Genomic DNA, 17377 nt, shown 5'->3' with positions numbered 1-17377 from the left:
ACAAAATCATAAAATAAACCAGAAATACAATGTAGAAACTAGGTAAATCCAGCTGTTCTAGGTTTTTGGAAGGATATTCTCAGACATCCTGGACTGTGAAGTCAAGTAGGCCTTAGGAAGCATTATTACGAACAAAGCTAGTGGAGGTGATAGAATTCCAGGACTTCCCTGGTGGCTCAGAGATTCCAGCTGAGCTTTTTCAAATCCTAAAAGATGATGCTGTGAAAGTGCTGCACTCAGTATGCCAGCAAATTTGGAAAGCTCAGCAATGGCCGCAAGACTGGAAAAATTAAGTTTTCATTCCAATCCCAAGGAAGGGCAATGCCCAAGAGTGTTCAAACTACCATACAATTCACTAATTTCACATGCTAGCAAAATTATGCTCAAAATCCTTCAAGCTAGGCTTTAGCAGTAAGTGAACCTAGAACTTCCAGATGTACAGATGCCAACATCCATTGGATCATAGAGAAAGCAAGGGAATTCCAGAAAAACATCTACTTCTGCTTCACTGACTACACTAGAGCCTTGGACTGTGTGGATCACAACAAACTGTGGAAAATTCTTAAAGAAATGGTAATACTAGACCACCTTACCTGTCTCCTGAGAAGCCTGTATGCTATATAAGTCAAGAAGCAGTAGTCTGAACAGGACATGGAACAATGGACTGGTTCAGAATTGGGAAAGGAGTACGTCAAGGTTATATATTGTCACCCTGCTTATTTAACTTATATGCAGAGTATGTCATGAGAAACACTGGGCTGGAAGAAGCACAAGCTGGAATCAAGATTGCCAGGAGAATAACCTCAGATATGCAGATGACACCACCCTCATGGCAGAAAGTGAAGAACTAAAGAGCCTCTTGATGAAAGTGAAAGAGGAGAGTGAAAAAATTGGCCTAAATCTCATCATTCAGAAAACTGAAATCATGGCATCCAGTGTCATCACTTCATGGCAAATAGATGGGGAAACAGTGTCAGACTTTATTTTTGGGGGCTCCAAAATCACTGCAGATGGTGATTGCAGCCATGAAATTAAAAGACTCTTACTCCTTGGAAGGAAAGTTATGACCAACTTAGACAGCATATTCAAAAGCAGAGACATTGTCAACAAAAGTCTGTCTAGTCAAGGCCATGGTTTTTCTAGTGGTCATGTATGGATGTGAGAGTTGGACTATAAAAAAAGCTGAGCACCGAAGAATTGATGCTTTTGAACGGTGGTGTTGGAGAAGACTCTTGAGAGTCCCTTGGACTGCAAGGAGATCCAACCAGTTCATCCTAAAGGAGATCAGTCCTGGGTGTTCATTGGAAGGACTGATGTTGAAGCTGAAACTCCAATACTTTGGCCACCTGTTACGAAGCACTGACTCATCTGAGAAGACCCTGATGCTGGGAAAGATTGAGGGCAGGAGGAGAAGGGGACAACAGAGGATGAGATGGTTGGATGGCATCATTGACTCGATGGACATATGTTTGGGTGAACTCCGGGAGTTGGTGATGGACAGGGAGGCCTGGTGTGCTGCAGCTCATGGGGTCACAAAGAGTCAGACACGACTGAGTGACTCAACTGAACTGAACTGAATCAACTGGGGAAGATATTTGCCACAAATGTGACAAGAGTCGGTGTCTTTATATATAATATAAATAGATTATTTCAATCACTTAACATCTATTTTTAGATTTTTATTGTATGTGCCAAATATTATTCAAATGCTAGGGATACATAAGCCAGTCCCTCTACAGTAGAACTTACATTCTAGTGCACAGAGAGAGAGAGACAGACAGAGACAGAGAGAGAGGAGACAGAGAGCCTGAGAGAGGGAGTATGAACAGAATACAGAAAGCAATGTTAGATTAGAGATAAGTGATATGGAGAAAATAAATCATAGAAGCAGGTTAGGAAGTGCTGGGGAGTTGTAGTTGCTGCAGTTTGAAATTAGCTGGTCGGGAAAATCTCACGAGAAAGTAACATTTGAGAAAACTTGAAAGAGGTGAGGAAACCCAGCACATATTTGGGGCAAGAGTTTCTTTGTCTGAGGGAACAGCGAATACTCAAATACCAACAAACAAATGAGTAAAAGATTGTGAACAGTTTGTAGAAGATGAAACTCCAATACCCATTTTTAAAGCATTCAGCTTTTCAGTCATCTAGGAATTATAAAATGATAGGTTTTATGCCTCTCACATTAGCAGAATTTTAAAAAATGAAAATCAGTGTTGATAAAGGTATAATGAAATGAACACAGGATATTGTTGATAGAAACAAAGTTGATAAAATCATTCCCCAAAACAATTCAGCAAGATGTGTTAAGAGTCTTGAGCTTCCCTGGTGGCTGGGTGGTAAAGAATCTGCCTACAATGCAGGAACTGCAGGAGACATGGGTTTGATCCCTGGGTCGGGAATATCCCGTAGAAGAGAGCATGGCCACCCACTCCAGTCTTCTTGCCTGTCCAGGGACAGAGGAGCCTGTCGGGCTACAGTCCATGGGATTGCAAAGAATTGGGCATGACTGAAGTGACTTGGCATGCATGCATGTTAAGAGTCTTAAAGTGTTTCCATGCTCTGACCCTGTAATTTTACCTCTATGAATCTATTCTTGGGAAATATTTTTAGAGAACTTATTTAGGATTCGTGTATGAGAGTGTTCACTGCTATCTCATTTATAAAGGTTTAAAAAAAGGACACTGGGAAAAAATAGGGAAAAGAAATAAGTAACTTGATTTTTTATGGTGGGTAAAAAATTAGACAATGGATTAATAATATTTAAAAGATAATGGTTAAATGAATTAAGATTTAGCCACAGATACTATGATTCTGTGTTTGGTAGAACTTTTTAGTTGCAAGTAACATAAATCAAGTTAGTTTAGACAAAAGGCAAATTCATTGCTTCACTGAAGGAAACTACAGGAAGGGTAAAGATGATGCTGGTCTCAGGGATACCTGGATCTAGAAGTTTAAACACTATCAAAACTCTTTGTCCCACATCTGCATTCTTTTTTGTATATATTTTATTTATTTTCCCAGGCTGTGTCTAAGAAGCTGAACTGATGACCCTAGGCATCCTTAGGCTCACATCCTTGTAGGCTGGTGACCCACAGGAGAGAGATACTCCTTGTCTGCTGAAGTTAGAAAAATCATGGAGAATGATTCTTGATTGTCTGGTATGGGTCCCCTGTCCGTTACTGAACCATCACTATGTCCAGGAATGGGACAGTATGACTGGCTTAGACAGAGTCTTTTCTAGAAAGAAAGAAGTAGTGGTAGGATGAGGTGCTAAGCAGACTAAAACAATGGCCACTTTAACAGCTGAAAGTCATTTCTAGATATCTTTAATTGTATGAAAGATGATCTTGTATGACAACTATTGGCAAATTACAGATTAAAATGCAACGTGTAATATGGTACCAAGATTGCAAAGAAATCATATATACACACATACATGTTAATGCAAATACATACATGTGTATTTGCAAGTGATAAAGACAATATAAATTCATTAAAATAATAAGGATAGTTGTTTCTAGCAGGATAGCAGGTAACTTGTATTTAATGTTTATGCTGTATTTTTCTGTATTTTCTACATGTTTAGAAATGAGTACAAGCTATTAAGAAAAATGTGTGCAAATAACAAAGAGCCTAGAATGTTTTTTTCCCTCAAGATGCGTTAAAAAAGAAGTGTTTACAGGCTGAAGTTTTACTTTCTTGAAAGCTTCTGAGAACCTTTAATGAAGTGATTTTTGTGAGATTTTGAGCTATTTGCCACTTTTTCTGGAATACTGGAAATGGAAATGGCAAATAAAATGACATTTAAAATACAGAGCTATTCATTCTGTAGAGTCTAGTGGTTAATACTAAGAAATTCTTTATATTATCTCTGCAGCTTTCACATTTAGAAAACAATATGAGGCTTTTGCGCTGTTTCCTTTTTTTCACCTCTTAAGCTCCATACTAATATGGTTCAAGCACTGAGCTTTGACTGAAATTAAATTCCTGTTTCTGTTAACTACTTGTGTGATGTTCCACAAGCCAGTTTCTCTCTCCAAGCTTTGATTCTGTCATCAATAAATTGATTGCTTCAAACTAGTTGATGAGTAATTCTAACTAGGATATACGTGTTCTGTGAACTTGTACTGTGTAAGAATTTAGACTATGTAAGGTATTGAAAATGCTACTCCAACGAAAAGGAGTTCAAAGGAGTGAAAAAAAAGAGGGGTAGGAAAAAAAGTTTGCTTTTAGTCATTACTGAAAGGAGAAGTGTCTAAACACTGGTTATATAGCAGCCCTTCATCTCATGGTTTTCTTGAACAATGGCCAAGCCTAGCAATCTTGGGCAGATAGAGAGGGCCTAGGGCCTGGCCTTAAAGCTGAACACTAAGCAATCACTTTTCCAGTCTCAGATGACAACCATGGCAAGTCAGGATACAGAGATTTGGGGCTGTTAGGCAAATGCTTACCAATAGCGGCAGTAAGATGGAGTGGCGGGGCACAGGGCACTGTAACAGGGGGACGGAGCACAGCAAAGGCCCACGTAGAGTGGATAGTGCCTACTGCATTAGGGTTAGTTTTAGGACTTAGTTTCTTGGCTGAAGGAATTAGCAAAACAAAGACAGGGCTCCAGCTGATCCCAACTGACCCTATCAAATGTGTAGGGTCCCCTGCAGATTTCAAAGTAAAGCCTGATTAAAAGAACAAGTGTAAAAGCAGAGAGGTGGCTGTAAGAAGTGCAGCTTAATTGTAAGAGGAGAGCATCAATCTTAACACTCTGCTGCTAAGCCCAAGCATACTAGTTTAGAAGGGCTCTAATGCCAAAGAACAGGGGCTTTATAGAAAAAGGGGGCAGTGATCTTCTCTGTACTATGTTAGAAACATATGCCAAGATCCCTAATAATAATACTAGTTGATAGAGAACTTATACCTCAAGAATGAGTAGATTTTTCACACCCAGTTTGTTCTGTATGTTGTTTAGTCGCTCAGTCATGTCCGACTCTTTTGCAACCCCATGGACTATATAGCCCTCCAGGCTCCTCTGTCCATGGATTTCCCAGGCAAGAATACTGGAGTGGGTTGCCATGCCCTGCTCCAGGGGATCTTCCCAACCCAGGGATCGAGCCCTCATCTCTTATGTTTCCTGCATCGACAGGCAGATTCTTTACTGCTGAGCCACCAGGGAAGCCCAATGGGGAGATAGAAATTTTCAAAAAGTTTTCTTATATTCTCACTCTTACAGTATCGAATAAATGTTATTGGTAAATTAGAGAATGAATGTTGATGGTTAGTAAGATTAAGTGGTTTCTGGTTTGAGGATGAGTTAGGATGGCATTGGAGTTCACTGGGCTGGATTGTTGTGTTTTGCTAACCAGAATTCTCCTTATAGAGGATGGCATTTCCACATCGTTTACAAGTGCCAAGTCTGTATTCAGCAGAAAGGCCCTGGTGAAGATGCAGCTTTTGAAGGATGTTGTTGGAAAAGACATATACAGAATAAACAATAAATATGATGATACATATCCCCCTCTCCCTGTTGAAGAAGTTATCCAACGGTCAGAGTTTGTTATTGGGCAAGAGGTGGAATATGACATACTTGTCAACAACTGTGAGCATTTTGTGACTTTGCTTCGATACGGAGAAGGAGTTTCAGAGCAGGTGAGTTTTCTTTAAGAGAAATAAAAATTTCTTACATTGGGAAGATAATAACTACCCAGTCTTGATCAAGTTTTCAGGCCTCAAGCAAATGGAAAAGAACAAGAATATATGAGAACACTGAAGGACAAAGAAGGGAATTGAGTTACCCAAGGTCACTCAGAAAGTTCATGACCAATCAGACGAGAACATTTTGTGTCATGAATCTGGGGCTAGAAGGGACTTGAAGCAGAGTCAAGACCATGTCTTTCTGTCTGTCTTAATGCCCCCTGTCCTTCAGTGTTTTTTTTTTTTTTTTTCATTACCGTACCATACAGCAGTTAAATCAGTAACTATATATATTGAAAAGAATGTTGACTTTTTTGAGTGGGACTTCCTTTGCCAAAAACATAGATGTTAGTACTGAGATTCTTTTCCATTAACTGAAAGAGGCTAACTGATACCATGGATTTGTGGATGTCTTTTTCCCTGGTGGCTCAGAGATTAAAGTGTCTGCCTGCAATGTAGGAGACCTGGGTTTGATCCCTGGGTTGGGAAGATCCCCTGGAGAAGGAAATGGCAACCCACTCCAGTATTCTTGCCTGGAGAATCTCATGGAGGGAGGTGCCTGGTAGGCTACAGTCCCTGGGGTTGCAAAGAGTTGGACACGACTGAGCTACTTCACTTTTCAGTTTCCTTGCAACACTAATTTCAAAGAAATGTTGTGCTTTTAAGTGGATCCAACGCTAAAGTGTCTGTCTACAATGAGCGAGACCCGGGTTCAATCCCTGGGTTGGGAAGATCTCCTGGAGAAGGAAATGGCAACCCATTCGAGCATTCTTGCCTGGAAAATCCCATGGACAGAGAAGCCTAGTAGGCTACAGTCCATGGGGTTGCAAAGAGTCGGACACAACTGAGTGACTTCACTTTCACTTTTGATTCATTGAGCTTTTGGATGATTGCTTAGTGGATTAATTGACTTTATTTTTAAGGTAGCTTATAGTTTTGCTATTTACCACCACTGTTCAGTAGTGTAGCAGATTCCTCACTGAAAGCAAACTTGATTCAGTTACCCTTTCCCTACTTACCTTCCCACCAATTCAATTGCATCATTGATATTTTAGCCCAAAGGTTTATTAAATTAGCAGTATCTTGAAATGGTGGATCTGTTGTATAAATGTCTATTCTAAGCATTGAAATTATAACTCTGCTCACGAAAGCTTGGAAGAATAGAAAATAGAACATAATGAAAGGATACATTTATTTTTGTTAAGAAATAATTTAATTGGAAATTCATTTTTACTAAGAAATATATTACTCTAATGAACTATACACATGTAGCAATAAATTGTTTCTGAGCCAAAACACAGAGGATACAGACATAAATATCTGCTCATTTTTGCATTGAAAAGTAGTGGTATAGCTAGGAAATAAAGTTTGTTAATGATAAAGTCATCCACAGTACTCAGCAATTTTTTAGAATGTGGCTAAATCAAAAGATGGTACAGGTCTCTTTTTGCTCTGACTCTTACCTGTACTCTCTCATAGTCTTTTCACCTTTCATACCCAGATCAAGATCCGTGAAAAAGTAACTATTTTTCAAGAACTAGGAGAACTCTTCTCTAGCAGGTTCTGATGGGTGTAGTAACAGCCTTAAAGACACATCTGAGCTTTGGAATTCTGCTGATCTGAGCTAGAACCCCATCTTCACCACTTCTAACCTGGATAACTTTGGACACGTTTATCAGTTTCTTAATCTATCAAACAAAGTTGTTTCATAGATTGTAAGAGATTTTTAAAGTCTCTTAGCATGTTCTATTAAATATTACTCATCCCAATGAAAGATATACTTTCCATCGATATTACTTTTTATTTTAGCAATTTTATAGGTCTTTGTTGATACTGTTCAGTAATATTCTGTTGATCTAACAGAAACTGCAGCATTTGAATTATTATTTTTATTACTATCAATAATAGTACTAATAATAGCTAATGTTAGATTTGTTTCTGGGGTCCCTTTAAGGCTCAGGGATCTTGAGCATAGAACAGTTTCCTTGGGAAGTGGCTGTGTATTTCCAGCTCAGTTCAGTACAGTTGCTCAGTCGTGTCCAACTCTTTGCGACCCCATGGACTGCAGCATGCCAGGCCTCCCTGTCCATCATCAACTCCTGGAGTTCACCCAAACCCATGTCCATCGAGTTGGTGAAGTCATCCAACCATCTCATCCTCTGTCATCCCTTTCTCCTCCTGCCCTCAATCTTTCCCAGCATCAGGGTCTTCTCAAAAGAGTCAGTTCTTTGTATCAGGTGGCCAAAGTATTGGAGTTTCAGCTTCAACATCAGTCCTTCCAATGAACACCCAGGGATGCACTGGTTGGATCTCCTTGCAGTCCAAGGGACTCTCAAGAGTCTTCTCCAACACCACAGTTCAAAAGCATCAATTCTTCAGTGCTCAGCCGTCTTTATAGTTCAAATCTCACATCCATACACGACCACTGGAAAAACCATAGCCTAGACTAGACGAACCTTTGTTGGCAAAGTAATGTCTCTGCTTTTGAATATGCTGTCTAGGTTGGTCATAACTTTCCTTCCAAGGAGTAAGAGTCTTTTAATTTCATGGCTGCAATCACCATCTGCAGTGATTTTGGAGCTCCCCCAGGAATAAAGTCTGACACTGTTTCCACTGTTTCCCCATCTATTTCCCAGTTAAACAAAAAATGGTAAATGATAAAAAGATTAGAAAGGTGGAAGGATTGTGGGTCCTATCCTTTTCTTCTTTGTACTTTTCTGTATTTTTTGAAAAAATTAATGGACTTTGCTTTTTAGAGTTTTAAGTTCACAGCAACATTGAGCTGGAAGTATATACAGAACTCATACATATTCTCTAGCCCCCACCCCGACACACACACACATATCCTTCCCCACTGTTAGCATCCCATAGCAGTGTGGGTTATTTGTTATAAAAGAAGAGCCAACATTGATACATCATTATCAACCAGAGTTCATTCTGAAGGAAACTAGAGCATACCACCCCAAATATGTTACTTTGGCATAAGGATTATTTTGAGCAGTTGAGAAGCAATTGAGTAGGAGCAGAAGGAAATAAAGCTCCCTGCCCTCCCCCTGTTTTTCTAAAAGTAGGACAGAAGTTTTCAAAGGTGGCCCCCCTCCCCACTCTACCAGGAAGGACAAAAGGTAATCACCCTGGACACCCCGTGTTTAATGTCAGACCCTTAGCAGCCTGGGGAGGGCACTAGAGGAATCTACTTAACAAACTACTTACAGACTTCTGTATACCATTAGTTTCTTACCTTCCCACAGGTGGTTGCCCTTGGAAGACGAACCACTTTTCCCTTGCTTCGCTACAAATTTATTTTGCTACAAATTTATTTTTCTTTGGTGAAGACGCTCTATAAGTCTGAATTCTAAGCCACCTCTTTGAGTTACTTCTTCCCTGAATTTCTCCCATGAGTGTATGAGATGTGCATGTTAATCAACTTTTGTTCATTTTCCTCTTGTTAATTTGTCTTTTATTACAGAGCCTCAGCTGAGAACTTGAGATAGGTAAAGAAAATAATTTCCTTTCATCAAATAGTTAACGTTAGGGTTCACTCTGTGTTGTACCTTCTGTGGGTTTTGACAAATATATAATGACGTGTATCCATCATTACACTGGTCATAGCAAACACCCTCTTCCAACAACACAAGAGAAGACTCTACACATGGACATCACCAGGTGGTCAACACCAAAATCAGATTGATTATATTCTATGCAGCCAAAGATGGAGAAGCTTTATACAGTCAACAAAAACAAGACCAGGAGCTGACTGGCTCAGATCATGAACTCCTTATTACCAAATTCAGACTTAAATTGAAGAAAATAGGGAAAACCGCTAGACCATTCAGGTATGACCTAAATCAAATCCCTTATGAATATACAGTGGAAGTGAGAAATAGATTTAAGGGCCTAGATCTGATAGATAGAGTGCCTGATGAACTATGGAATGAGGTTCGTGACATTGTACATCAGACCATCCCCATGGAAAGAAATGCAAAAAAGCAAAATGGCTGTCTGGGAGGCCTTACAAATAGCTGCGAAAAGCAAAGGAGAAAAGGAAAGATCTGAATGCAGAGTTCCAGAGAATAGCAAGAAGAGATAAGAAAGCCTTCTTCAGCGATCAATGCAAAGAAATAGAGGAAAAGAACAGAATGGGAAAGACTAGAGATCTCTTCAAGAAAATTAGAGATACCAAGGGAACATTTCATGCAAGGATGGGCTCAATAAAGGACAGAAATGGTATGGACCTAACAGAAGCAGAAGATATTAAGAAGAGGAGGCAAGAATACATAGAAGAACTGTAAAAAAAAGATCTTCATGACCCAGATAATCATGATGATGTGATCAGTAATCTAGAGCCAGACATCCTGGAATGTGAAGTCAAGTGGGCCTTAGAAAGCATCACTACGAACAAAGCAAGTGGAGGTGATGGAATTCCAGTTGAGCTATTTCAAATCCTGAAAGATGATGCTGTGAAAGTGCTCCACTCAATATGCCAGCAAATGTGGAAAACTCAGCAGTGGCCACAGGACTGGAAAGGGTCAGTTTTAGTTCCAATTCCAAAGAAAGGCAATGCCAAAGAATGCTCAAACTACCGCACAATTGCACTCATCTCACATGCTAATAAAGTAATGCTCAAAATTCTCCAAGCCAGGCTTTAGCAATACATGAACCGTGAACTACCCCGATGTTCAAGGTGATTTTAGAAAAGGCAGAGGAACCAGAGATCAAATTACCAACATCTGCTGGATCATGGAAAAAGCAAGAGAGTTCCAGAAAAACATCTATTTCTGCTTTATTGACTATGCGAAAGCCTTTGACTGTGTGGATCACAATAAACTGTGGAAAATTCTGAGAGATGGGAATACCAGACCATCTGACCTGCCTTTTGAGAAATCTGTATACAGGTCAGGAAGCAACAGTTAGAACTGGACATGGAACAACAGACTGGTTCCAAATAGGAAAAGGAGTACATCAAGGCTGTATACTGTCACCCTGCTTATTTAACTTATATGCAGAGTACATCATGAGAAACACTGGACTGGAAGAAACACAAGCTGGAATCGAGATTGCTGGGAGAAATATCAATAACCTCAGATATGCAGATGACATCACCCTTATGGCAGAAAGTGAAGAGGAGCTAAAAAACCTCTTGATGAAAGTGAAAGAGGAGAGTGGAAAAGTTGGCTTAAAGCTCAACATTCAGAAAATGAAGATCATGGCATCTGGTCCCATCACTTCATGGGAAATAGATGGCGAAACAGTGGAAACAGTGTCAGACTTTATTATTTTGGGCTCCAAAATCACTGCAGATGGTGATTGCAGCCATGAAATTAAAAGATGCTTACTCCTTGGAAGAAAAGTTATGACCAACCTAGACAGTATATTCACAAGCAGAGACATTACTTTGCCGACTAAGGTCGTCTAGTCAAGGCTATGGTTTTTCCAGGGGTCATGTATGGATGTGAGAGTTGGACTGTGAAGAAGGCTGAGTGCCGAAGAATTGGTGCTTTTGAACTGTGGTGTTGGAGAAGACTCTTGAGAGTCCCTTGGACTGCAAGGAGATCCAACCAGTCCATTCTGAAGGAGATCAGCCCTGGGATTTCTTTGGAAGGAATGATGCTAAAGCTGAAACTTCAGTACTTTGGCCACCTCATGAGAAGAGTTGACTCATTGGAAAAGACTCTGATGCTGGGAGGGATTGGGGGCAGGAGGAGAAGAGGATGCAGGATGAGATGGCTGGATGGCATCATGGACTCGATGGACGTGAGTCTGAGTGAACTCCAGGAGATGGTGATGGACAGGGAGGCCTGGTGTGCTGCGATTCATGGGGTCGCAAAGAGTCGGACACGACTGAGCGACTGAACTGAACTGAACTGATCCATCATTACAATATCATACAGAATAGTTTCCCAACCCTGAAAATCTCTGTACTCTGCCTATTATTCATTCCTCCCTCTCCATAAACCTCTGATAATCACTAATATTTTTTTTTTTTACTGCTGTGTGTTTTATCTTTCCCAGAGTGTTATACAGTTGAAATCATACCAAGCAAAATGCACTTAAAATTCTTCCATGTCTTTTCATTAGATGGTTTGATTGCTCATTTCTGTTTATCACTGAATAACATTCCATTTTCTGGATGCACTACAGTTTATTTATCCACTAACCTACTGAAGGATATCTTGATTGCTTCCAAGTTGTGGTGATTATGAATAAAGTTGCTAGAAACATTTGTGTGCAGCCTTTTTGTGGATGTAAATTTTTGGCTCATTTGGATAAACACCAAGGATTATGATCGCCAGATCATATGGTAAGAGTATGTTTAGTTTTGTTAAAAGAAAAAAAAAAGAAAAAACTGCCCAGCTAGCTTCCAAAGTTGCTGTACTAGTTTGAATTCCCACCGGTAATGAATGAGAGTTCCTGTTGCTCCACATCTTCCTTAGCATTTGGCATTGTCAGTGTTTCAGAGGTCAGCCATTCTGATAGGTACATAGTGATGTCACCGTTGCTTTAATTTGCAATTCCTTAAATATGTATGATGTTGACCATCTTTTCATATATTATTTGCTATCTGCATATCATATTTGGTGATGTGTCTCAAACTCTTTTGCCCATTTTTAATTGGGTTGCTTACTTGTTTTCATATTTTTGAGTTTTAAGAGTTCTTAGCATATTTTAGAAAACAGTCCTTCATCAAATATGTCTTTTGCAAATGTTTTCTTCCAGCCTGTGGCTTGTCTTTACTTTTATAAATTCCTAAAATCAACATTTCTCACTGTTAGAGCCTAAACAAGTTACTAAAATACGCCTGTCTTTGTGAACTATGGCAGCACCCTTGAATGTGCCTGTATGAGCTGACACACAGTACACCCTGACTGTGCCTCATTGCAGCACTGTAGCCTTAGAGTCTTGGGGGAAGAGAGAGTTTTGATAACTACTGTAGTTGTCTGTGACCCAGCTTCACTGATAGCTGGACCCAGCTGCTTCAGTTGTAGCTAACATTTCACTGGGTATGTATAGATCCTCAGAATGAGGTCTTTATCATGCCTGTCCCCCATCCCACACACACACCTGAAAGCCCTGTATAGGACAAAGTGTGCAGGATAGGATTTGGTGATAAGTTAATTCTAAATCATTCACAAAAAATTCTTGTTCATGCTGGTTCACCACAGACATCCTGGGATATCTTAATCTTGCAGATCAATCCTGTTACACATAACTCTTAAGGGATTTTTCCATTTAGAATGCAACTTGAAATAAATGTTTGGAATTTGGGGAACTGCACACTGGAAGTAGTTTATTATAATTTTATCTTGCCTGTGCAGTCTTAGGGAATTTTGATTTAGGATTGAGTTGTCTGTCCTCTCCCCAGGTCTCATAGATGTTTGAGATTTCTCTCACAAGTTCTGTTTCTAGTGGCTGAAACACAGCCAGTGAGTTAGGACTGCATCTAGCTGTCCTCCTACCCCCACAGGATCCTGCAGGTTTTCCCAGGGCTGTCCCCTGCTGCCATTTGACCCCTCTGTCTACAGACACCAGTTACACCTTCCAATTTTTTCACTGCCTGGCACTTTTCCTGTCAGACCTCCTTGGGATCTCAGCATCTGCCTGGAATTGCATGATGCTTGGGCTTGGTTTGCAATCCTTGATCCCTGTCTGATTATTGACTCTGCCCCTTTTTGGAATTCTGCCAGGTATCTTGTATCTCCCACCCTATTTTTGCTCCCTGTGTGCTATGTGGGTAGTTCTCTGCTACAGTGAATTCTGCTTGGAAACAATTTAGGTAGCAACTAATTAAGAATTACAAATAAAAGAAATAGCCAACCAAATACATAAAATGAAGAGTTGTAAACTAAAATAGGATTTTTCAACTGTTTGCCAATGTCATTCTGCCTGGCAACTAGGGATGGTGGCAGAGCAGAGACAATTAGAGGTCGTGTCCCTACAGACCACAGGGTGGTGTAATGAAGTGAATACTCTTAAGTTTGTGCTGCTTTCCTGGCCAGAACCCTTGCTGCCTGTTCCCCATAGGGAAGCCTCAGTTAGGGAGGGAGCATTATGTTGCATTTGTGGGTGGCAGGCTCAGTGGTGGAGGGCTATGGGTTAGACAGAGGGCATGCTCCAGTGTTAGCTGGGTCAGGTTTTTCAGCATTTGGGCTGGTCCCCAGAGTTGTTTAGGAAAAATGTTTTGCTTTATTTGAAAGCCTGACTCTTAACTCTTAGAAAACAACTCTTTTCCAAATACCTGATGACACTGAAGTATCTGAATGTGACCTTTGGGTCATAAAATTGCACTCAAACCCTTGCAGATGGAAGGTAATATTAGTTGAGTGCCATGCAACCATGAATATTCATCAGTTCCCTCATCATGATGATGATTAATACCCTTAAAGCTATAAATGTCTGAACTCCTTTATGGACAGTTGAACTTGAGAGTGATTTATTTTTGTTTGTCTACATGAGAAATTAATTTTTGCCATAATAGTTAACATTAGTATTGACTTATCTTAAAGTTTGTTTATTGGAATAGAAAGTGTATCGACCAAGTAAGAGTATATGATATTTAGCTCAGATCACATTTCTGAATTATTTTCCTAACAGCTTTAAGTCAGGGAACACACACACACGTACACACACATGTCCATCCAAATGCTGTCATATTTTTAATAGACTTCTTGAGTGAGTACTCCTGCTTTCTTATCTTGTCTACACTCCCTGACCAATGCACACACATACACACACACGCACTATTCACCTTGGTATGGACCCAGCCAAATCAGTATGTGCTTAGGAGGAGGGGTGTATAGGGGGAGGACACATGGTTCAGGTCTAAACTATATCCAAATGCCCTGGTGCTATTACCTCCCTTGGGCAAATCACTTTTAACTTCTCAAATTGTATAAAACAGTAATGCTATACTGTCCAGGTGTACCATGATGATTATTAGGAATTGTGGCATAATAAGTTTATAAACTGTCAGAGGCTATAAAAATAGGACTGTTTACCTATGTGTATTTATATCTTTGTCATAATTATAATAATTATAAATTTATTTCATCTTCATTCAAAATTTTAATTTTACATTCAGCTTTACATTGTACATTAAAATGAGTTAAATGAATTAAAATTTAGGAAACAAGCTAAAGCTGAGGTTTAGGACACTAAGATGCTTTTAGAATAAGATGTGTTTTTGATTCCTTTTTCCTTATAGGCCAGCCGAGCAATAAGTACCATTGGGTTTGTGACAGCTGCTGCTGGTGCCTTCTCCTTCCTGGGCTTGTTTCCAAAAAGACTAAGACCAAAATTCTATTAATTTACTGAAGAGATATTGGAGCTGAAGGAATTTGTGAGGAGGAAAAGTAACCTGGGATAAATACTTATTTTCATTGCATCATTATTGTTCCAAATTCCAGTGATGGATGGCAGACTCTTTAATAAATTGCTTACTGGCATTATCTCATCATTGAGCCATGGAAATTTTTCTCCCTTTGTAGTACAGATTCATGTGGTAGCTTGAACAAGAAGCAGTGGCCTTTTGAATGAACCGGCAGCAGATCTTAATATCACATCATTTATCCTTTTTCTTCTATAAATATTGTTTTTCTTTCCCCTGAGGGTAACTATTCAGAGAGATGAAGAACCTTTTATATGTGACTGAAAAAAAATGTTAAAAACCCTTAACTGTTTGGATTGGTATCAAAATTCATATTCCTTTTCTGGTGAGAGAAGAAACTTGAAGTAAAGCATTTGGTTAGGTAGCTTAAGAATCTTTTATTAACAAACTGTCTGAGAGTGGATACTCGTCTCCTTGACCCTGTGTAGGTGTGAGCAGGTGAATGGGAGAAGGAGCTCTTGGTTCCAGTGTTTCGGATCCAGTGATTTCTCTGGCAGCAACTCCTTTGTCAGGAGTATGTGACAAGCAGGAATGGGCTGTGGCTTCTACCGAGTTCCATTGTCCCCTTTGGATTTTGAAGTATTTGAAGACTTTGGCCCTTTAAACCTGAGTTCTGTTCAGTTCAGTTCAGTCGCTCAGTCGTGTCCGACTCTTTGCGACCCCATAAATCGCAGCATGCCAGGCCTCCCTGTCCATCACCGACTCCCAGAGTTCACGCAAACTCACGTCCATCGAGTCGGTGATGCCATCCAGCCATCTCATCCTGTCATCCCCTTCTCCTCCTGCCCTCAATCCCTCCCAGCATCAGAGTCTTTTCCAATGAATCAACTCTTTGCATGAGGTGGCCAGAGTACTGAAGTTTCAGCTTTAGCATCATTCCTTCCAAAGAACACCCAGGACTGATCTCCTTAATTTTTTTAAATTTAAATTTATTTATTTTAATTGGAGGCTGATTACTTTACAATATTGTATTGGTTTTGCCATACATCAACATGAATCCGCCACAGGTGTACACGTGTTCCCAGTCCTGAACCCCCCTCCCATCTCTCTCCCCATACCATCCCTCTGGGTCATCCCAGTGCACCAGCCCCAAGCATCCTGTATCCTGCATTTAACCTAGACTGGTGATTTGTTTCTTATATGATCTTATACATGTTTCAGTGCCATTCTCCCAAATCATCCCACCCTCTCCCTCCCCACAGAGTCCAAAAGACTGTTCTATACATCTGTGTCTCTTTTGCTGTCTCGCATACAGGGTTATCGTTACCATCTTTCTAAATTCCATATATATGCATTAGTATACTGTATTGGTGTTTTTCTTTCTGGCTTATTTCACTGTATAATCGGCCCCAGTTTCATCCACCTCATTAGAACTGATTCAAATGTATTATTTTTAATGGACTGGTTGGATCTCCTTGCAGTCCAAGGGACTCTCAAGAGTCTTCTCCAACACCACTTTCTTCACAGTCCAACTTTCACATCCATATATGACCACTGGAAAAACCATAGCCTTGACTAGATGGACCTTTGTTGGCAAAGTAATGTCTCCACTTTTGAGTATGCTATCTAGGTTGATCATAACTTTCCTTCCAAGGAGTAAGCATCTTTTAATTTCATGGCTGCAATCACCATCTGCAGCAATTTTGGAACCCCCCAAAATAAAGTCTGACACTGTTTCCACTGTTTCCCCATCTATTTGACATGAAGTGATTGGTCAAGATATCATTAAACATAGGTTTAAGGTACCATATTTGGAAAACAATATCCTATATTACTTTTTATGGCATTTACTAGAAGGCAAGGAGTATGGCTCAGACTGTAAAGCAGCTTCCTGCAATACAGGAAAGTTGGATTCGATCCCTGGGTTGGGAAGATCCCCTGGAGAATGGAATGGCTACCTACTTCAGTATTTTTGCCTGGAGAATTCCATGGATGGAGGAACCTGGTGGGCTATACAGTCCATGGGGTCCGAAAGAGTTGGACATGACTGAGTGACTAACACTTTTACTTTTTCAACCAGGGAGAGACTCATGATTTTATTCTTGCATTTTATTGATTATGTGTTGGATGAAGCAAACTACTTTGTAATACCTTTCCAATGGAATTCTTGTTTGGTAGCAGATGGGGAAAAATGGATGACAGTCTCTCTATCCTGGGATTATATCAGATATTATAATGTTACCCTCCAAACCACATTGCTAGTCAGTGACATCTTTATTGTATCATGGCCAAAAGCATGACATTAAATAAAGGAAAAGTTTAAGTAAATATGGGGGGTTGTGGTGCAGGGACGGAAACAAAAATATG

The 17377-nt window shown here is 40.0% G+C and overlaps 1 protein-coding gene across 20 annotated transcripts in view; it reads left to right on the top strand.

Annotated features, from left to right (window-relative positions):
* PLAAT1 (phospholipase A and acyltransferase 1) overlaps positions 1 to 17377 on the top strand; it is a 66204-nt gene that overhangs the window by 8641 nt on the left and 40186 nt on the right. For 13 of the 20 annotated variants that reach the window (XR_009598036.1, XR_009598037.1, XM_060404688.1 and 10 more), the window contains exon 2: positions 5372 to 5640. Coding sequence is in view for 18 of the 20 variants with exons in the window: in XM_060404688.1 (XP_060260671.1) it covers positions 5372 to 5640 (269 nt within the window). In the remaining 2 variants the exon portion in view is untranslated. Of the gene's footprint in view, positions 1 to 5371; positions 5641 to 9154; positions 11907 to 14887; positions 15137 to 17377 lie in introns of those variants that run through there. The other 7 variants (XM_060404625.1, XM_060404629.1, XM_060404633.1 and 4 more) reach the window with 3 other exon arrangements.

The sequence above is a fragment of the Ovis aries genome, chromosome 1 (assembly GCF_016772045.2).
Source record: "Ovis aries strain OAR_USU_Benz2616 breed Rambouillet chromosome 1, ARS-UI_Ramb_v3.0, whole genome shotgun sequence".
In the NCBI taxonomy this organism is placed as follows: Eukaryota; Metazoa; Chordata; class Mammalia; order Artiodactyla; family Bovidae; genus Ovis; species Ovis aries.
The sequence above is the reverse complement of the archived record's forward strand: the minus strand, read 5'-3'. Positions and strand labels throughout refer to the sequence as shown.